The sequence below is a fragment of the Mytilus californianus genome, unplaced genomic scaffold (genome assembly GCF_021869535.1).
Source record: "Mytilus californianus isolate M0D057914Y unplaced genomic scaffold, xbMytCali1.0.p SCAF_3, whole genome shotgun sequence".
Taxonomy (NCBI): domain Eukaryota; kingdom Metazoa; phylum Mollusca; class Bivalvia; order Mytilida; family Mytilidae; genus Mytilus; species Mytilus californianus.
In genome coordinates this window covers 116,175,442-116,198,646 of record NW_026262679.1, presented here as the reverse complement: position 1 = coordinate 116,198,646, position 23,205 = coordinate 116,175,442, and the positions used below count along the sequence as shown (strand labels likewise).

The 23,205-nt window shown below is 32.6% G+C and overlaps 1 protein-coding gene across 6 annotated transcripts in view; it reads left to right on the top strand.

The window, feature by feature from the left end:
- The first annotated feature begins 3,393 nt into the window (after nucleotides 1-3,393).
- Nucleotides 3,394-23,205, top strand: part of LOC127735908 (uroporphyrinogen-III synthase-like) — an 83,475-nt gene continuing 63,663 nt past the window's right edge. For all 6 annotated transcript variants that reach the window (XM_052246340.1, XM_052246342.1, XM_052246341.1 and 3 more), the window contains exons 1-3: nucleotides 3,394-3,457; nucleotides 7,752-7,868; nucleotides 10,743-10,914. In XM_052246340.1, the coding sequence (XP_052102300.1) occupies nucleotides 7,785-7,868; nucleotides 10,743-10,914 (256 nt within the window). In that variant the 5' untranslated portion in view covers nucleotides 3,394-3,457; nucleotides 7,752-7,784. The remainder of the gene's footprint in view (nucleotides 3,458-7,751; nucleotides 7,869-10,742; nucleotides 10,915-23,205) is intronic.

Below are 23,205 nucleotides of genomic sequence, written 5' to 3'. Positions count from 1 at the left end.
AACACTAGGCCACCAAAAGCTGAATCTTTCAATGAGTCTAGTCTAGGTGGCCGAGTGGTCTAGAGCGCTGGACACAGTGCAGGCGGTGTTGTCACGATATCCCAATAACATGAGTTCGAACCCGGCAAGGGAAGAACAAAAATTACATTGGTGTGCTGATATAATATTTAGAGTAATTATGAATATAATATGTGTTTTCAGCCGTGTATAATATGGCTAATCTGCAATCAATTCCACCTTAATGCCTAATATATTATGTACTGTGTTACAACTTTAGATTCTACTGACGAGGAAAGGCAACACTAAGCCACCGAAAGCTGAATTTTTAGTTCAGTCTAGGTGGCCGAGCGGTCCCAAGCGCTGGACACAGTGCAGGTGGTGTCTCAATATCACAATAGCAAGAGTTCGAATCCCGTCCTTTCAACAAACAGTTTTGATTCGAGCACCACTGCATATTTAGTGGACTAAAAGCGCCTCTGTTGTACCTATTTATATATATATATTTATACGCATGATATCTTTGATGAGTGTTCATCTCTTTTAGAGTTCTCTATGGCTATATACGATATCTTATAAACTTTATGTGGTGTTCGAATCAAAATTTGAAGTTCCTGGAAGATTTGAAAAAAAAATTGTTAAATGAGGAGGAAATGTTCTATATATATTTAAAAATTATAAGGCATATTTTATATTGTTTGATAATTTTTTCATCTAATCTGATTTGCCATAAATTTTGTATAATCACAAATCCTTTTTTTTTTTTTTTTTCATATTCTATCAATCAAATAATTCTATTCCTATGTTATGTTGTTTCTATTACTCTCGTGTATCCCCACCCCCCACCCCGTGAGCCCTTTCATTTGGAATAATGTACTCGTCTTCTTATATATACAAAAGAGAGGCCAATAATTCCAAATGGATATTCAAACAACAGTCGAAAACAAACTAATAACGCCATGGCAAAAACATAAAACGACCAAAAGACAAAAAAAGTGCACAAAAAATAACCACCGAAAACTAAATACTGAGCAAAACGAACCCCATCAAAAACCGGGGGTAATCATTGGTGCTCCAGAAGGGCAAGCAGATTCTGCATTTAACACCGTCGTGTAGCTCATGTTAGTACAAACACGGTGATAAGTATTATTCGGTAGATCACATTCGAGAAAAAGTGGAAGGGATTGTGGTAACGACAATTAGAACATATCAGTCGTCATTTGTGAAACAGATAATATTCCAAAACGGTCAACCAATTTGTGATGGAGTCCGAAAAATTTTGAAGGGATGATTTCAACTAAACCACTTGGAACTCTTGGTTAAATAGATTCCTTAAATAGCAGCAACCCTTCATCAAGGAAATGATAAGATATGCAAGCTCTTGAATATCGTATCAACTGCTGGAATGTTGGCTACATAGAAATGGAAAGTTTACGATTAATTGGGAGGCTGAAATCATCTATTTTGTCCTAAAGTTTTGTTTTAATTGACCCTTGTCAATTTCTAGATGCAGGTCAATATATGAGACATACTTTATTGTCTCTATTGTATCCTTTATTTCAAGTTCGATGCAATAGATGCCTTCAACATAGTCACCAATTGCAAACTTTAAATTATTTATTTAAAGGATATCATTTATATAGCGGAACATGAAGTTAAAGGATAATGCTAGATATTTTTCATTCTTCCTATGAATCTGCTATATATATATGAAGTCATCCGCATATGAATAAAGGAAAAAAATCGACAAGAAGAGGAGCACAGTTGCTTCCCATAAAGATGCCGATTATTTGTTGAAATTACGTCATCCAAACGTAACACATTTGTTGTCAATCAAGATAACAAACATCTTGATAATGTCAGTTTCTGAGAATTTTCTGTTTGAATCAGAGTGATATTTTTACAAAGTACGATGTATCCCTCCCTAGACAAGATACTAGTATTTACGTTGAAAATTCTTTTTATGAAACTAAGAAGGGCCAATTCTTTCAGTCAATTTGTCTTTTAGTTTGGAATGGGGAAACCTGTTTAAAGGGTAGAAAAGTCAAATGTTTTGAGATCTTTTAATACTATTGCAGGAGGAAAGAGACTTAGAAAGTATGTTTTCTAACAGAACTTTAGAATTTTTAAGTATCCACATCTGATTCACGCCGCACCACGAGTGGGTAGTTTCACTATAACTTTGAAGCTCGGCTTTGATTGCTGATAAATTTGATGTAAATAATTTATGAAGAGGTTTCGTGGAGCACTTGGAAGTTCCAGCAATATAACGTTATATGTAAGGACACAACATTATGTAATTTTGATATCTAATACAGAGAAGGAAGATCCAGTTCTTCATCTTTGGTTGAATCTTCAAAAAGGAACATAGAGCAGACCTATGATTATTCATGATTTTCTCTTTGATGAGTGTCAATGGGGCTTAATCTGCAGGGACAACAACATATTTGTTATAGAGGTTGAACATGTGTTAAGCAAAATTTGGGTCTTTTAAGATCGATGTAGCATGTGTATTCATATATACTCATTCAGTGTTTAAATTATAATTTGTACTAACGTCCTCATAGCCATGACCCATTCGGAAAGAGTATAGATCTACGTCTTCTTTTTTCACGTTAAAAGATCGCTAAGAGTTGCTTGACTGCCATTTACTGTAACTTGGCCTTAAGTTGCATGAAAAATATACATACAGAACCCCCCCAAAAAAAAAGATTGATATGAGTCAATATATCTGGACAACCCCTTCTTTATTTTTATCTGTTTGCTTAAAATACTGAAAAAGATATATATTCAACTTATTTACCATGGGTGCCGATTTAACCAGGTGCCGATTTGACTAGGTGTCGATATGACTATACCGGGTGCCGATTTGACTATGCTGGATGCCGATTTGACCAGGTGCCGATTTAACCAGGTGCCGATTTGACTAGAATTTTCTCTGTGCTAGTCCAAGGGGAATCCTTTTGAAGAAGCGTGTCAGTAATACTTTTTTACTTTTTAAAATTTTGATTTGAAACTACAACATTTAACTAATTAAAGAACACCAAAGTAACATTGTTGAACTTCAAATCAGAGATAAAGTTCTACAACTCATTGTAAAAAATAAAGTAACGTTTGGCCTTTGACCTGAGTACTACCACAGGCCGGCCTAATATTAAGGTAAATAGGGAAAAAATTCAGAGACAAACGCCTAATCATAGTAGTCTCAGAATAAGTTAATGTGAAAATAAATCTTTTGGAATTTGAATATCAGATTATTGAAATAAAAGAAATTTCAATCTCAAAATAATTTTAGATTTAAAAACGTAACAAAGAGACGTGATGTAAAATTTCAAAACTAAAATGCGGAAACTGTCTTTCATCGTCCGTATTTGTCTTCAATTTAGTATATTGGTTTCCTGTTTACATTTGTCACATTTGACACTTGCCACCTGTCCATTGCCAACTCCATATTCAATGGGTAATTGTGAAACCCCACGGAACGAAGATTCGAAATGAATAATGTTTTTGACGCATTTCTCCGTCAGTCTTCTTAATGTCTCCATTCCTGTCTTCTTCTTCACGTAAATCCCTCAAACATTGCCATTGCCGGCATTGGCTCAAGCTTACTGTGTTCACTTAACAGAACAGTTTTGAATTAACATATTCAAAGTTAGAATGTGAATAAGTCCTCCGTCAGAAAAAGTTACACTTAAACACTCATAAGTTCGACAAGATACATGTACATATTGAATTAATCCATGGCCAGAATTCCTGAAGTTAAAATGTAGTTTTATTAAAAGAAAATGTGAAATATCTCAAATATATGAGGGTAGGAATGCCCTTTATTGTCAAGTGTCAAACTTCCTTTTTGACTACCGCTAGTGTCAAATGAGCATTATTTTTTAACATCGTTCTTCAAATCTCAGTTTGTAGCTACAGTTAGTGTCAAATGGCTTGAAATGTTTATCATTAACAGACAAATATTTTATGGTCATTTGTCATGTGGGTATCCCATTCATACCATTCCTACCCTCAGATTTATTCATAATTATCAATAAAAGCTGTATTACACCATATTAAATTGAGTTTTTGGATAATAACTATAGGTTCTTTCTAACTTTTTGGGAATTCTCAGGAAGTGGTTGTAGTACCTGTTGTACCCTCCCTTTTGTGATTCTGTGTCCAGAATGATTTTTTGATTTTGCCACCCTCAAAATGACCCTCTACTTTAAATGTTAACAGACTTGCCAACTATCCCGATTTATGGGGGATATCCCCCATGAGAGGTTTTGACCTGAATTTTAGAATTCTATATTATATAAACTGAACACCTCAAAACAGGCATTCAAATGAGTTAAAAGGGTATTTAAGTACATACATACTCATTGAAACAATATAGTAGTAGATTAAAAACACTTATGACAATATAAGAGGTGCATTAGGTCCTCATGCGCTTAAAATCCCCCATGGAGATTTCGAAAAGTTGGCAGGTATGAGATGGCATATTTTTTGTATTAAATTTTGTAACAAAATGGACATACATATGTATGACTACCTTGAAAGGTAAGGTATTTTCAAAAATTTGAACAAATTACATGTCATGTATGTAAGGCAAATTATATGTATTCTTTTCAATTCTTACCTGCTTCATGTGTACAGAATGTTGATGTAAGCATAAAATACACCTGTTTGAAGTGAGGTAGTTGGCAAACATTTTCAAAAATAGACTTATTAGGGCTTGATAAGGGATTGTGAGGGCAGACAAAGCAGAAAATCGCTCCAGACACAGAATCCCAAAAGGGATTAATATTGGTAAAAATTGAAAGCAATGTCAAGCTGAAGGTTCATCATAAACTTTTGTCAACTATAACTGTATTTACACCATTAATTCTACTCTGACATGTCTGAGTACAGAAAAACCTGTGCACCTGGAAAAATTTAATGATATGGCATGGATCGATATAAAATAAAATTTAAAACCATTTTACATCTTTAAGTTTCAAAATTATAAAGATTTAACTGGATTCTGGCATTTCTGCTATTATTTTTTTTATTATTCCTGCATAAGTTGTACATAAATTTACAAACCAAATTTGTAAAGAAGAAACATCAGTTAAATTACTAATGTTAAAAATTGGTAAATTTAATTTCTTATAATTATTAGTATTTTTTTTATACTGTACCTATAGCAATCTACAGGGACCTTGCTGGGCTTCAAATTACGATTATATTTCCCAGGTGACAAAATATGGCTGCTGGAGATATATCTGGCATCAACCTTTTCCAATTTCAGAATTTCATTTCTTGACTGTAATGGTAATGAAATCGATATCTGGCATTTATAGGTAAATTTGTCATATGCTAGCACTTGCCTAAAATCTACGGCACAGGTAAACAGATTAACAAAGGGTGAAAGTGTTTTTCATGCATGTTCAGGACGAAAACAAATTAACAATAAATACAATAGGTAGGTCCTGTAACAGAGGCCATCCAGGATGAAGGTCAGGAAATTTAAGCTAATAAAATTGAGAATGGAAATGGGGAATGTGTTAAAGAGACAACAACCCAACCATAGAGCAGACAACAGCTGAAGGCCACCAATGGGTCTTCAATGCAGTGAGAAACTCCCGCACCCGGAGGCGTCCTTCAGCTGGCCCCTAAACAAATATGTATACTAGTTCAGTGATAATGGACGCCATACTAAACTCCAAATTATACAAAAGAAACTAAAATTAAAATTAAGACTGCCACTGGAAAATGAGGGTATCTGACATAGATATTAAGGGACAGAAATTTTGCCTTGCCACAGGCCACCTACGGACCCCTCAAAGAGTTGTTACAAGGGCTCTTAAAGTCGGTGAGTGTGGCACACTCTCTACACGAGGCATTAGATTGAATGTCCCCATTTTGACTGGTTGTGGCTGCGTTCTTGTATATCCCTTGCAGCAAAACGTACACCCCTGGCACTTTGGCAAGGGCTTTACTGCTGGTCGAAAGGAGACCTGTAGTGACCATATTTCTTTTCCCTTGGGGTGGTGATGACTATAAGTTTACATTAAAAGTTATTTACCGCTACATTGACAACAACACTTAAGTAAACTGCATAAGTGTTGTTGTCAATGTAGCGGTATTTGATTTTTTATCTGACAACCCTGCATACCATCTGGTATCCACTTAAGGGAACTCTACCAGGACAAAACATAGGAGGCGTTGGTTCAGCAGCTCTTTATTTATATTAAAAGTTATTGTGCTAATTAACAAGAATTTGTAAATTAATAAAAGCTTGTTCTTATTTAAGCCTCTAAGGTCATATTGTTTGTCAAACATGTAATTGTTGTATAAACAAGACCACTTTCTCTCTAAAAGGTGACAAATTATCAATTGGAATTGAAAAATTGAACATACCAGTAGTAGGTATTTTTAGCGACCTTGACTACCCATGAGAGTCTCACACAGTCGGTATAATCATAGACACAGAAGTGCACTTTTATTATTAAAAGATAATAAACACTGAAGCAATTTCATGTACTCCCCATTGTGTTTGACCCTGTAATTTCAGATTTCGAATATAAACTGCATATTTTTCTTTGACAAACTGGCTATGAAAATAACAGAAATTCATTGTACTGTTGACAAGAAAGAATGGTTAATAGTGAAAACTTAGTAGCCATAGAATAACCGGGCTATGCATGATTACACAACAAATCATTTGAAATTAAACTGTATCACAGTTTCAATTTGGGTAGAGGAAATCAAGACTCCAGCTGGCTCTTAAGATGGCTTCAAGTTTTCCAAACTGGGGACAAAAAATGGCAGTTAGCGATTTTTCTGCCTCCAACTATTATGAAACCAGAGCAGCCTTTGCAATCTTCTTGTTCATGTAGGAGAAGAACGATTTAGAACTTGACATATTATATATACACCTGTCTATTCTTGAGGACTTTTTGACCTCTTGATGTCTTTTGGTTATTTTTGTTGTTTGGTTGATGTCTTTTCACACATACCTCACACCTCCATTTATTGATACAGGTCCAAACATTTATTTACTGAATTATATAACACTGTATCTTGTAACCATGGTAACTTTCAAAAACATTTTTTTCATTTTCAATATGGAAACAAATGAACATGGAAGATGTCACCACACAAGTAAAAGTTGTTGTCTAAAAATTATGAGGATAAAATTATTTTTTTTTAATGATTGAAATATCTATCTAAAATGATTTTCTTATAGCTATTGTTATTATGTGATGTTATAATTTGTATAAAATAAAAGATGCTGTTTACAAAATTCTAGGTGTACCAGGATGTTATATGAAATTCACAGACAGAACACTGTACATCCATGAAACAGCAACCCAACAACACAGAAAAAAAGACATCTAAATGTCTACTTTAATAAAAAAAAAAGAAACCTCTGTTTGTCTAACATTCAAGGAAAGTCATAATCATGATAATAGCAAGATATATAATATATATATATATATATATATGAGGTATTACTTTTCTGGTGGTGGAATTAGCCAAATTAACAATATGAAGATCATTATCTTCTGACCAGGATATAACTGTTTCCAATTTTTTTTCAAGAAATATTGATATTTTTGTCGACATATGTAACCTGTATTTGAGGTAGAAATGAAACTGTTTGATCATGTTGATATATTTCAGGAAGACATTTGATTGTAATAATAATTGACCTATAAATCATAGTACAGTTACTATTTTCAATGTCATATGAATGTTGTATTATATACATGGTATATTTTCAGACAAGAAGATATGAAAAAAATATTCTGTATGGAATGGCACAAGAAGAAGATGGGAAAAGAAAGTTTATATTATTGTTGCGATCACCAACTGAAGGAGGCATAGACCAATATCATAAGGTAGACATTTTTTTCATTATTAATTAATTTGTGTTCTGTAGTAAACCCTTTATTGTTTCTTACTCTCAGATAGAATTCAAAAGTGGAATTCATACAACTGTTTGGTATCTCAAATAGAATCATGTGAAAATACGACCATACTGTGGGATTCCAATTATTTTTTACTATTTTCAGATATAAAAGTAAGGAGATGTGGTATGAATCCCAATGCGACAACTATCCACCAGAGGCCAAAGTGTGTGGATGTGAACAACTATAGGTCACCAAACAGCCTTCAACAATGAGCAAAACACATACTGCATAGTAAGCTAAAAAAGACCCAGGCTTTACAAAATATTTCAACATAATTAGATTTCATTTGACCATGAACTTGTTAAAGAACTTTAATATGATTTTAGATTTAATTACGCATAACTTAACATATATATTTCTATCCAGGTATAAACATGTATGGTCCTACATACTATCAAAACCTATTTTTATTCTGTTACCAAAGTTTCAGTTTTCAAGTGCCCTCTGTGGTTTGCCAGAAAAACATTGTCATTATAATTGGACATTTGTTTTCTGAAGTCTTTTTAAACAATATCATCATGATCATTGAGTCTTCCAAAGTTTGACTAAGGTTAAGAAAAAAGGTGAATAGGACTTTTATATTCAGTAGAAAGACATTCCTTAATGGGCTCCAGTTTAGCTGTGTGTGAGTGGAAAACATTCACCTGCTCAGAAAGAGGAAGTTAAATGAAGTGCTCTATGTCTAGAGAATGCAATTCTTTTTTGTCATTCTAAGAATTCTTGCAACAGCTCTTTGATGAGTATGAAAGTCAACTCTTGCATGATAAGATGTCCTCCCTTTTCCAAAAATCTTTTATCATTTGCATTCCTTTATTTCCTTCCCTTCATACAAGTTAAACAAGCTTTGTAAAATTGACTATTTTACATATTATTTGAATTGTTCTTGTACTGTATATAATTATATTTTCAATGCACAAAATAATAATTTTCTTAAAGGTTATCAATTTACTTTATTGATAATCTTATTTTCAATAGTTTGATACATAACTATACAAATGTATATATATATATTGCTATCCAGTAAACACTAACATCCCTTAATCATCTTTATACCTTTTTTTTTGTTACATATATTGTGCAAAGTGATGTTTTTCCAGACTGCTTATGACATCTATTCATCTAGGAGTATTGCTTTTTTTTTGGTCTTGAAAACATGGCTATTTGAACTTATTTCATAAGTTGAAATTGTGCTTTGAACTAATTTTTTTGTAACTATCTGTATCTTGTTGTTGAGCTATGTAACAATCTGATGAGTCAAGTCCTTTTCAACTGACTTTTACATTTTGTTCTATTGTTGTTCTGTTACACCACTCAGTGTTCTCTTCAATAGCTTTAAATAACACCATGGAATTTGAAATGGCACTGTTTCCCTTAAAATTATAGCATGAAATTTATAGTACATTCTAATTATTATGAAATCTATATTCAAATAAACACAATGCTGCATTGAAGACCCATTGGTGGCCTTCGACTGTTGTCTGCTCTATGGTCGGGTTGTTGTCTCTTTGACACATTCCCCATTTCCATTCTCAATTTTAATTTTACAATGGTAAAAAATATATTGCCATGGTACCATGAGCTACTTATACCCCATTATATTTATAAAAATAGAGAATAATTATTTAATTACATGTATTTCTTTTTGTGCTTCTCTGCTTTTCACCTAGAATTTAGAACTAAGAGAACCGACTGGTTGGCTTATATTCAGTATAACTTGCCCTTCAGACTACACATTAAAAATCCAACTCCTTGTCCAAGTCAAAGTACATATTTTCACATGCCTTAATTGGTCTTAAATATCCAATGTATGTAATAAATGCTTCTTGATGTTAAAAACCCATCATTACCAAGTTATCTAGGGGAGACAATTTGAGATGTCTCCCATAGGTATTTTAGCTAAATAAGATATTTATGATAATTTCATGCATGTATGGCTTTTGTTAAGTTTAACTTTAAGGTCTAGATAATTTATATCCCTGTGGTACTGTGGTTAATTGTTGGATAACTGACTATTATGAATATAAGGAGTTATGGATTGATGTACAATGTATGTCATTGAGCGACACAAAAATACCAATAAAAAGAAAAGACATCAAGACATCTTATGTATGTTCTTCAACAACAGACAAGTGTATACATGTACATGTATGTTCTTCAACAACAGACAAGTGTATACTTGTACATGTATGACAAACTCTAAATCTCAACTTGTCTAGAAAAGTTATGAATGAATAAAAAAAAATCTCTTCAAAGATATCAGGCTTACAACAGAGACCCCAAAAGATCTACCACTAACAACAAATTACCTAAATAATAAAAAAGAACCAATTGAAGGCCGTACAGTGACCTATAGCTGTTAACTTCTATGTCATTTGGGTCTCTGGTGGAGAGTTGTCTCATTGGCAATTATACCACATCTTTTTGTTTTTATATACAAGACAAACTGTGGTGGTATAATCTGCAGTCTTATGTCCTTTTAAAGTATCATAGCATCTTATAACACATTGTCTAGTTCTTACCCTATTTATATTTTTCCTGACTGATTGATTTTTTTTTATAATCAATGTGTGGTTCATTTGTTTACAATTCTTTATTGGTCTCAATATTTGAATCATAAATATTTAAATGCTCTGCAAGCCATTGCCTTTTAAATATTAAGATTTAATTGACTCGAGCTGAGAAATGCCATATCGCTATGATGCAGCAGTAGAATCTATATTTATAAGAGTATTTTTTTGAGTGTTTAATAAGAGATAAACTGCCAACAGTATTATAAAATGTAATGTTTACCTTGATTTACAGACATTAGAAAGTGAAGAATATAACCCTGTAAGTGTTCCAGTTCTGAAGTTTAACTTTATCAACATTGATGAATATACTGACAGACTGTCAAACTATACCAGTTACCATTCCATAGTGTTTACAAGCCAACAAGCTGTTAAAGCCACACAGGAAGTCATCCAGTCATGGAATGGTTTGTTTGATTAAAAAAAATCAAGAACATTAGATTCAGTTATTACTGCGGATACCAAATGTTTGTGGATTAAAACATTTCCAATAATACTTTGATAATGTGGTTTTAAGAATTTCTGTATACAAACCTGCAGGAAATTTGTCTAATGATGAATGCTTGAATCAGTGATTAATTTTTACCATGAAATCCATCATAGTACCCCATAAGTAATAAAATTGAATCCACTGTATGTTTTATTAAGAGAATGTAAAAAAGATAGAAGAGGAGCTTGAAAATAGAGGCTGACATATATGCATACAGAACAATGCTTCTGTTTACATTTATAGTATCCATATAATCTTTATCTTAACCGCTTGTCAACCAATATGGCCGACATAGCTAAAATAGAACATAGGAGGTAAAATGCAAGTTTTGTCTTTTTTCTTGAAAATGCTATAGATACATGTCTCTAGAAAATCACACGAGCAAAATTCATCAGAATGTTAACTCTACCTCCTGTCTATTTACATCAAAACTGTCAGACAAGATCTACAAATAAGTCAACTTGGCCGAAAACGCCAGATGAACCCTTATAAGAGTAATTCCCTTAATGACAGTTTTTGGAAAATGACGCTATCAGCGGCATGTTTCCGATACCATTGACCAGAACTTACGGAAGTCGATTATTGCCTCCGCCTACCGCACCATGTTTCATATTTACTATTTTACATACTAACTGGAATCTGCTTGTATTACGCTACACTCGAACAAAGAGTTGTAGTCGGACGGGAACCAGTTTACATACTTTATTTTATTTACCAAAAAGATATCTTGACCTGTCCATATGTTTTTTGTTATTAAATGGTATTTGGAGCTATCCCTTTGTTATATTTTTCATATTTATTCGAGCTTTCACTTTTATGCACATGTCTTACAATCGTAAACAATTGGTGTGTATACATGATAAATAGATCCGTTCTGTTGTGGTGTTGGACTTTTTACCCTCCAATGATCAGCAATCGCTAGACAAAATAGTTCTCCTAAATAATGTCAGCCTTTCATGCCATTTCAACTTTACAATCATTAAAAAAAGTGAAAATCGGAATCATTTTGATATCCATTGGATAGAAACTGGTCTCTATCCAGATTTACGAAGATTTTAAAAATCGGAAATGAGTAATACGGTTATACCCACGCGGTGCGTATGAATCTTTGTTTACAAAACAGGATTTCAGAACATCTCTAGTTTTTAGATCGTAAGTCACGATAAACTCAAACTGAAAGTAAACAGTTGTTTGTAAGACGCAGGTTTACTCACCATAAACAAGCTGAAACGTTTAGTATGGCATATATTTTAGGTTAAAGACGGTCCCATTCATTTAAAAAGCATTTTGAAAGTAGACGATGGGATTATTTCAGGTTTGGGGAACGAGTAAATTATCACAAAGTTCATTTCTTGACGACCTCATAATTTCATCATGTCGATGGTACAAATCGATTTTTACTGTTTACTGTCGCTTCTCATGTTTTGTATTTAAAAGGTTGTTTATTTTTAAACCTGAACCAGGCATATGCATTCTGTAATTGTGCAAATCTTCGTTCTTTGATCAATTGGCTTATGGATAGTTGTATCAATTTCAACTCTTACATTATTTTTTTTTAAAATATATTTGCATTACACATGCAATGGCAGTACCTTTCCAATTACTATTTATGTGTTGTGTCTAAATTAAAGTTGTAACACTTTATAGTGACTGGAAAGGGTAGAAAAATTCATCAGATGAGAAAAGGCTGTAGATACTTCAAACGGCACTGAATCATTAGATATTGCATCTTATAAAAAGAAACTGAGATTTGGATAGTTCCACTTCAAGGTAAAAATGTTTATCTCTTGTGAAATGAAATAAAAAAAATATTGTAACACTGTAGTTAATTAATAAAGATACTATTACGTGTATTTCTGTATCGGCCTTATTATTGGTTCTCGGCCAGCAGTCAAACGGCACCGAATCATTAGATATTGCATCTTATAAAAGGAAACTGAGATGTGGATAGTTCCACTTCAAGGTAAAAATGTTTATCTCTTGTGAAATGAAATAAAAAAAATATTGTAACACTGTAGTTAATTAATAAAGATACTATTACGTGTATTTCTGTATTGGCCTTATTATTGGTCCTCGGCCAGCAGTATTTGCCTTCCGCTTCGCCTCAGACCAATACACCCAAGACATGGACCAATAACAAGGCCAATACAGAAATACTTACACAATGATATTATAGAATGACAGTATGGTTCAATAACGGGAATCAGCCCCTCAACTACTTTTTACATAAATATTAACTTCTGGCTTCAACGCTTTGTTTGTCTTGTCTGGAGATCTTGCTGTAGTTCCAGTTCAGCAAGCATTTTAGAGACGTATCCCGTCCATCCTCTTTTGACTTCTAATCTCTGGTGATAGATTTTGCCGCTTGACATTGTATCCTTTCAAGCTTGTTTTTTTTTGTTACCGTGTAGGGGTCCCATACTATGGCTCCATATTAAATTATAAGATCCATTCCTAAAGATCTAGATCATTGTTCTAATCTGACACAAATTTCAATAACTGGAATGCTACCCAAGTTGAATATATGGTGACCCACGAGAACAGCATTATCACTATTGAAATTGTGTTTAATACCATGATTGTTCAATGTCATTAACTTAAATGGAGACAGACATTTGACTTGAAAGACATGAAAGGTGGTGTGGGAGTGCAAAATCAAAAACTAACTGACTGATATATGGTTAAAGAATGAATATCAGTTACATGGGTCAACCTTGGCAAGGGCAGAGTTGTTATAAAATAACAATATGGCAGAGAAGTGGTTTCAAGTTTCATATTAAGCGACCTGACTAACATGAAATAAAAAATCGAAGGAGTATCCCTATTTGTCTAATCTTCAAGGTGAAATAAAACTAGTAAAACAATATTATACTATTGTCTAAATATACAGAAATATAATTTGCTTCAAGTAACAGAAATAACTAGGTCACTAGTAACTTATTTAATGAGTATGTGGGGTATAAGAGCTTGGTAACAACAGGCTCTTCATAATCATTTGGTTTGAAAAGGATACTAGTAGTCTATATTCTTGATTTAGAAAAATGTAATTGCAAGAAAAAAATCACATTACTTAGAATACTTTAGATCATTCAGGTAGTCTTTATTTATATGTACAAAAGAACAGCCAGTAGTCATTGGATATTGTAGATCATTCAAATAGTCTTGACCTTTTTATTAGTACAAAAGAACAGCCAGTAGTCATTGGATATTGTAGATCATTCCGGTAGTCTTGACCTATTTATTTATACAAAAAAACAGCCAGTAGTAATTGGATACTGTAGATCATTCAGGTAGTCTTGACCTATTCATTTGTACTGAAAAAACAGACACATACACGAATATCAATTATATGCTTACGAGACATGTTGCAATGTTAAACTTATTACGACATGTGAAAATCAAGACTTGCATAAAAAATATCTCAATATTAGAGACAGTGGCGTCATTTTTCCTCAGAGCTTTCAGCTCTTTGATTACTAGTTTCTATGTCATGTGGTCTCTTGTGGAGAGTTATCTCATTGGCAATCATACCACATCTTCTTATTTTTATAAGATATGCAAATATGTCAGCATAAATGAAATTGTCAGTTGCCTTCTTATATGATTTATTGCCCTTACATTATGGTTGTTTACCCTTTTTGTGTTTTGGGGAAAAAAACTATAGAAGATAGAGAGAAACTGTAAACAGAAAGAAAAGATCAGCAAAACAAGATAAAAAAAATCCATTTCATTCTTGAATTATATCCTATTCTACAATGTTGGAGATACAGGTATGTCCACATCCATTTCTTCAGAAGCAATATCATATTTGGTTGAAAGTGACAATCATGTACTTTACATATGAAAATCACATTTTTATGATTTCCCATACTCATGCTTCAGGGTTTTTGATGATAAAAAGAATATTTCTAGAAATTTTATTTCCCAGTTTATTTGTCAGATACTATTTGACCGACACTCATAAAACATATTGAAAAGAATGCATCTAGGAGAGTATACATTGTACATGTCCCTAGTACAATATATTTTATGAGGATATTAATTTCCAAGATTGTAAAACTTACTGAATTTTCAGCATCATACTGGATGAAGGAAACCAATTTTGTTAACTCTAACAAATGTCAACCAAGAGCTTGCAAGCTTCAAACAAAATGTTTGTCTGATAAACATTTAGTTGTTCACTTCTATTTTTGTAACTTGAATTTTAAATCATGAATAACAAGTCAAGATGACCTCAAACTTTCATTAAATAAAAACAGTTTGGTCAATTAAGCCTTGCAGCAGTGAAAATCCCTACCTGCAATATGCCAATTTTGGAGTTTATTTCCTGTTGTTTTTTTTTTTTTGGCTTACATTTTGAAAATTGATATAGGTAATGAAAAGCTATTAAGAGAACAAATCTGCAATAAAGATTAACAAATAACTTTAAATGATTAAAATACCACTTTCTTGAAGTTATTGCCCTTGAAAAGTTTTGTTTTTATCTCATGGAAAATAGTAAATGTATACTAAAGTTTTAATAGTTTGTACATATTTTTTTTATTTTTGGCTTTGTCATTCCAGAGTTTATGGAACTTTGACCCTTAGATTTTAGGCAATTTTTCACAAATCTCCCAATAACTTTAGTATTCCTGAATTGATTTCCTCCAAACTTTACATTATTGTTGGGATTGATGAAAGGAAGCTCCCTTATGATTTATTTAATTTTCTGGTATGTTGCTCCAGAGTAATGGAACTTTGATTGTTAGATTTTAGAAATTTTTTCACATAGTGAGTCTGTGTACTATAACTTGAGTTTGCTTGGATTGATTAAATGGAAACATTAAATTATTGTTGGAAATGGTGGCATAATTTTTATGCCCCCGCCGTAGCGAAGGGGGCATTAAGTTTTACCCTTGTCTGTCTGTACGTCCGTACGTCCCAAATTGGTTTCCGTTCTCTAACTTTAGTTTGCCTCAACCAAATGTTATGAAACTTATGCACAATGCTAATTACCACAATACACAGATCAAGTTTGAATTTGTTGGCGTCACTTTTACCGTTCTAGAGTTATGCCCCTTTACAAATTTCAAAATTGCCGAAATATTTGTTTCTGTTCTCTAACTTTAGTTTGCCTCAACCAAATGTTATGAAACTTATGCACAATGCGAATTACCACAAAACATAGATAAAGATTGAATTTTGGTGGCGTCACTTCTACTGTTCTAGAGTTATGCCCCTTTAAAAATGGAAAAATTGCTGAATTTTTCGTTTCTGTTCTCTAATTTAAGTTTACATCAACTAAATGTTATGAAACTTATAAACAATGCTTATTACCACAAAACTCAGATCAAGTTCAAATTTGGGTAGTGTCACTTTTACAGTTCTTAAGTTATGGCCCTTTATAACGTTATATGCAAGCGGGGGCATCATCTGTGTCCCATGGACACATTCCCCATTTATTTTTTAAAAGAGCCATTTTATTTGCAAATATCCAATTTTTTTCTAGCAATAAATTCAATATCCAAAATAAGGGCTTATCATGAGCTCTTGATGCATCTGTTTATTTTGTAAGTGCTCTCACAATTCAATTCTTGCCAGATTTCTTTATGAAAGTTGGAATATAAGTTCAGATCAATTACTTTCAAAGGAATTACGATTCTTGGATATATAGATAATATGGAAAATTGCATTGTATGGTCACTCAACCTTACATTTCTTGCAAGAATTTAAACGAAATTTGTAACAACGGTTAGTAACAACGTCTTTGGCAGTTTCATGCCTCTTGGAAATAAGAATTATATGGAAAATTGCATTGTATGGGATCACATATAAAATAAGAAGATCTGATATGATTGCCAATGCCTACATTTCTTGTCAGATGTTTATAAAACTAACAAAAGAATTTTCTTATTTTAATGCTGAAATTTATCTAAAGGAACTTACATTAAATAAATCTTATACAGACAGCAATAATTGTCCTTTCCTAGATTTGGATATTTAGTTTCACATGGGAAACTCTATACAAAAATTGTCAACAAAAGAGACTAATTGATCCTTTGAAAAAACTTATTCTTAAAGGACATTAATTTAACACAGTAGTAAAATCTTAAAATATTGTTTTTATTGGTACTTACATTGATTTTGTTTTTGAAAAATTAAAACATAACTAAATATATATTGCTATAAATACACAGTTATGAGAACTGCAGGTGATACTTCATCCTGTCGATACATGTACTGTATTTAAATTTTGGCATTGCACAAGTTCATGTGTTTCTCAGACTGTTTATGAGGTCTTTACACTAAATCCGTTGGATGTGTACTGATTGAAACTTTATTCTGGGAGAACGTGATTAATTTATTAGATGTAATTGGCTTTCAACTAGCTTTCAGTAACTGCTAGTACTCTTATATACTGTGGATTCATTTTTGTTTGCTGGGTACCAATTTTCGTGGGTTTCATGGATAGAGGCAAACTAAGAATTTAAATATTCAACAAAGTATGAATGTTCTATTGTCTAGAGTTGAAACTTTGAAATTAAGTATCCACAAAAATGCAAATTTTCTTCAATCCATGAAAATTGGTATCCACAAAAATACATGAATTCACTGAAGGTGCATTGTGTCTATTGTTTTTATGTTAGTTGTTTTTGTGCACTTTTCCAATCTTTTGAATTATGCCAATTGCAACTGATTTTTACAGTTTATTCTTATGTTGTGCTGTAACACCACTGTTCCAGGTTAGGGGGAAGGTTTAGCGCTCACAAACATGTTGAACCTCACTACTTTTTTTATGTGCCTGTCCAATGTCAAGAGCTCGTTGTTCAGTGGTTGTTGTTGTTTCATGTCTGTCATATTGTTTTTTCGTTTTTCATAAATTGTTTGTTATAAATCAGGCCTTAAGTTTTGTCGTTTGAATTGTTTCACATTTTTCAAATGCCAGGGCCTTTTATAGGTAACTTTACGGTATGGCTTTTTTTTCATTGTCGAAGGCCATGTGGTGGTCTATAATTTCATATATCCATTTATTTGAACTCTGGGGGATAGTTGTCTCATTGGCAATCATACCACATCTCCTTATTTTTATATCCTAAGTTTAGTTCAGCAGCAATTTATGTCTAAGATGAGTTTGAAAATCAGTGACAATCAATTATTTTTACAGGTGTCATGTCCTTTGGACATGTAAATTCTATTGGAAATCATATTGTATCCACTCTCATCAGAATTCTAAGAAATTTATTAAAAAGGTTGATATCAACAAGTTAAGGTCATGGATAAACAGTGCTAATCAAATATTTGTACAGGAGTTATGTCCCTTGTAAATTGAAAACTGCGTTGTAAGTGATCTCACTTGATATTAATGAAGAAAGTTAAAATAAAACACAAAAAATATGTATATTTGAGGCCAAGGACAAATAAAACATGTGCTTTGGAAGAGGACATTGGAAAACTTTTATTCTTGTGGCAGTTATATCATATAGCCCTCCATCCGGTTAAACCAAATGTGCTGACCTGCCTATTGCATTTTTTTACCCTACAGAACAATGTTCTGTAAGGTATAATGTTTTTTGACTTGTTCATCAGTCAGTCAGTCAGTCAGTCCATTCGTCAGTCCTGTTCTTGTCATCGCAACTCCTCTAAAACCACACAACAGAATTTCATGAAACTTTGTAGATAATAAGGACATACTATGTAGATGTGCATATTGTCAGGAAATTATAATTCAATTATTTTTTCCATGAGTTATGCCCCTTTGAACTTAGAATCATGGCCTAAATATACTACTGCAACAGTTTGTCATTAAAACTTCTCTGAAACCACACAACAGAATTTCATTAAACTTTGTAGACAGTTAGGGCATACTATGTATATTTGCATATCAATAGGAAATTATGATTCAATTTTTTTTCTAGCAGTAATGCCCCTTTGAACTTAAAATTTCTGCTTAAATATACTACTGCAACATTTTGTCATCGCAGCTCCTGAAATTACACAACAGAATTTCATGAAACTTTGTAGATAATAAGGACATACTATGCAGATGTGCATATCATCAGGAAATATTGATTCAACTTTTTATGCCGTAGCAAAGGGGCATTAAATTTTACCCTTGTCCGTCTGTACGTCCATCCGTCCCAAAGTTGGTTTTCGTTCTCTAACTTTAGTGTGCCTCTACCAAATGTTAAAACTTATACACAATGCTTATTACCACAAAACACAGTTGGAGTTTTAATTTTGGTGGCGTCACGTTAACCGTTATAGAGTTATGCCCCTTTATAAATGGAAAAATTGCTGAATTTTTTGTTTCTGTTCTCTAACTTAAGTTTGCCTCAACCAAATGTTATGAAACTTATACACAATACTTATTACCACAAAACTCAGATCAAGTAAAAATTTTGGTAGTGTCACTTTTACCGTTCTTCAGTTATGTCCCTTTATAACTTTATATGATATGCAAGCAGGGGCATCATCTGTGTCCCATGGACACATTCCCCATTTATTTATAGAAGTTATGCCCCTTTGAACTTAGAATTATAGCCTAAATATACCACTGTAACATTTTGTCATCACAACTCCTCTGAAACCAGACAACAGAATTTCATAAAACTTTGTAGATAGTTAGGGCATATTATGTTGATTTGCATATTGACAGGAAATTATGATTCAATTTGTTTCTAGGAGTTATCCCCCTTTGAACTTAAAATTTCTGTTAAACACAGTTATATACTACTGCAACAGTTTGTCATCGCAACTCCTCTGAAACCAAACAACAGAATTTCCTGAAACTTTGTAGATAATAAGGACATAATATACAGATGTGCATGTCCACAAGAAAATATTATCAGTTGGCTTTTGTAGGAGTAATGAGCCTTTGAACTTAGGGATCTAGTGAGATTTTGTTGCCTGTGACAATATTTTGGGTGTGGTGTATGTGAGCTTGCTCACAAAGGTTCTTTAATTGTTACATTAATTTGTCTACTCCTGAATATGCATGAAATATTTCCCACTTGAAATTCAGCAAACAATAATCAATAACTCATTCTTTATAAGTTTTCAAAATGATGCATATCAAGTTATAGCCACTACATTATTACAAATCTAGAGTGTTTGGCATCATATGTGTCAAACACACAAAAATTTCAGATGTAGATTGATTGAATAACATGATAAACCACAAATCAGTGCTGGCCATGCAGCTAGTTCATAGTAGGGAATGAAGGATTTAGTTAGTTACCTTTTGCATACAAAAAATAATACATAGATAAGTTAAGTTTAGTATATTTTTGTATGTTAAAGGTGATAAAAGTACTTGTTTACATGTATTTCATTGAAAAAAAATCAGTAAATTTTATGAAAAATTCACACCATATTGACTTAATCTTCAAGTAGATAAAGTACGGAAATTTTTGCCAAAAGTTTTGTTACATTTATTCAGTACTTAAGCACTGGAGAATCCAGATATAGGTTGGTTGTTCACCAAATAAAAACTGGCAGCTATTATATAGCAAGAATGGTGAAAGTGCCATTAAACCCAACCCTTAATCAATCAGAATAGAAAATTATGTAGAGTTACAATAAATGGACAACTATAGTAAAGTGCATGGAGGCCGGAGATAAGTATTTGTCACCTTTTATTCTTCAGTATATATTATTTTGACTTGAAAAGTTGGAATTTTCTGTTTATATCTACTTAATTAAATGGTAGATAATTATCATGCCTGTTCACATTAAACAATAAACAGCTGCGCCATGAGCGCATGATACGCCCGTCGTCTTGTGTGTGAATTTTTATGCAATAAGCATAAATAGTTTCTGACATACGGTGTGACATGCGAAAACCCCCTTTTTTTTTTTACAAAAAACTCAATATCTATAAAATAAAATTTTGAATCAAAACCAAAAAGTATACAGATCTTTAGATTAATATAACTAAGAAGTGTGTAAAATTTTAAGCAATAATCATAAATCATTTTTGAGATACGGCGCGACATGTGAAAACACCCCTTTTAAAAAAAAAAATCAATATCTCAAAAATAAAATTTTGAATCAAAACCAAAAAGTATACAGATCTTTAGATTAATATAACTAAGAAGTGTGTAAAATTTTAAGCAATAATCATAAATCATTTTTGAGATATGGCGCGACATGTGAAAAACCCCTCCCCCTTTTTTTACAAAATACTCAATAACTCAAAAATAAAATTTTGAATCAAAACCAAAAAGTATACAGATCTTAAGGTTAATATAACTAAGAAGTGTGTAAAGTTTTAAGCAATAATCATAAACTGTTTTTGAGATACGGCGCGACATGTGAAAAACCCCTCCCCCTTTTTAACAAAATACTCAATTACTCAAAAATAAAATTTTGAATCATCACCAAAAAGTATACAGATCTTAAGATTAATATAACTAAGAAGTGTGTAAAGTTTTAAGCAATAATCATAAATTGTTTTTGAGATACGGCGCGACATGTGAAAAAAAACACACACCTGTTTTAGTTACTAAGTCCCATAACTCAAAAAGTTTTAATCTTATTTTCACCAAAAAGTATACAGATCGTTTGACCATCATAAGAAACAACTATGTTAAGTTTCATGAAATTTGGATAAGTCATTCTCAAGTTACGGTGCGACATGTTTACGCCGGACAGACAGACGGACAGACAGACAGACGGACGCCGGACATTTGTATAACATAATACGTCCCGTCAAAAATTTGACGGGCGTATAAAAATGAAAAAGACAAATTTATAATCAGATAAATAAAATTCAACTGCATTTTCTACATCTGTTTTGTAACTATCAAAACATAAATGCATTTAAAATATTTTTTTACAAAAATGTATTATTTTATGAAATGAATAACAAAAACTGTAGGTGACAAAGACTTGTGTCTCTGCATGTACTGTAATTTACATCAACTTGGCTTTAACCTGTTATCAACTAAAACCGTTTAAAAATAAATGTAAACCAGATGTTATAACTTGGTTGTACAGGTTCCTATTCAGTGCCCACTTCATGAATCTTATGGGTAAATGAAGGGTAACTCTGTTCACTAATCAGTTTGAAAAAAATATGAAAACACCATCTACATTAAAGTTATAATGATAGAAACATCAGACTCAAGTTAGTAAACATATAATTTTTTACGGTTTATATAAATGTCTATATAGAAAGTTTTAACATCCTGATATGGTCACATTATAAATCTTATTTTTTCTGCCATCTGGTGTAAAACATCCTATGTAGAGTTGTCCTGTTGGAGAGAATGCAAGAGACATTGGGGACATTATGTTTATGTCACTTGTTTTATAATATGTCATCAATATGCCAGAATTGTTCAGGATATGAAGTGTACTAATACCTGTATCAGCTACAATAACATTGTCTCTAGGTGTTGTCACTATGCCTGTTGGATAGAATTGTCTGTCCTTGTTTATCTCTGTATCTCCTGTATAGATATTGATTATATCACCATCCTGTCCTAACACTACTACTCTGCCTCTGTCATCACTTACTCTATCCACCACATGAATATTCCCATGAATGGTTCTGGTTATACTCCTGGGAAAGGTAAATATAGGTTGTTTATGTTGATCATGTTCATACACTCTCTCATGAACTCCATTCTGATTCATCAGTATTACAGCTCTTCTTCCTTTACCACCACCTCCTACTAGAACTTTATTGTCACTGGTGGTATAGATTGCTGTAGGACCTAATGGTGACATATTATATACTGAGTCTGTTAGTGTACTTGTATTACTACTGATTTGTTTTAGTCTTGATTCCCCTGTACACAGAAGTAGATTATTTGATTGAGTAACAGCCATACCATAGACCTTGGTATTAAAGCTGGATAGTATGTTCAGTTTGGTTCCTTCAGGTTTTACTCTCTGTAATACTTTATCTCTGTAATTATATATCCACAGTGAATCATCATCACAATAAGACACACTAGATACTGCAGATAATTCAGTCTGATATTGTTTATTTATATTTAGTTCTACAACAGTCGGTTGTCCCACATCTTTGGTGTTTACTACCTGATGATCCTTGGCATTTTGGAAATTTGGATGCACTTTTTCTTTACAATGATTGCACAATAATTTACTACAGTCAATACACTTCCACTTTATTGGTCGGTCAGTTTCACATATTCCACATTTAGCTGGGGCTTGACTTCTTATAACAGACTGAGAGAATGCCATTATAGATTAATGATAT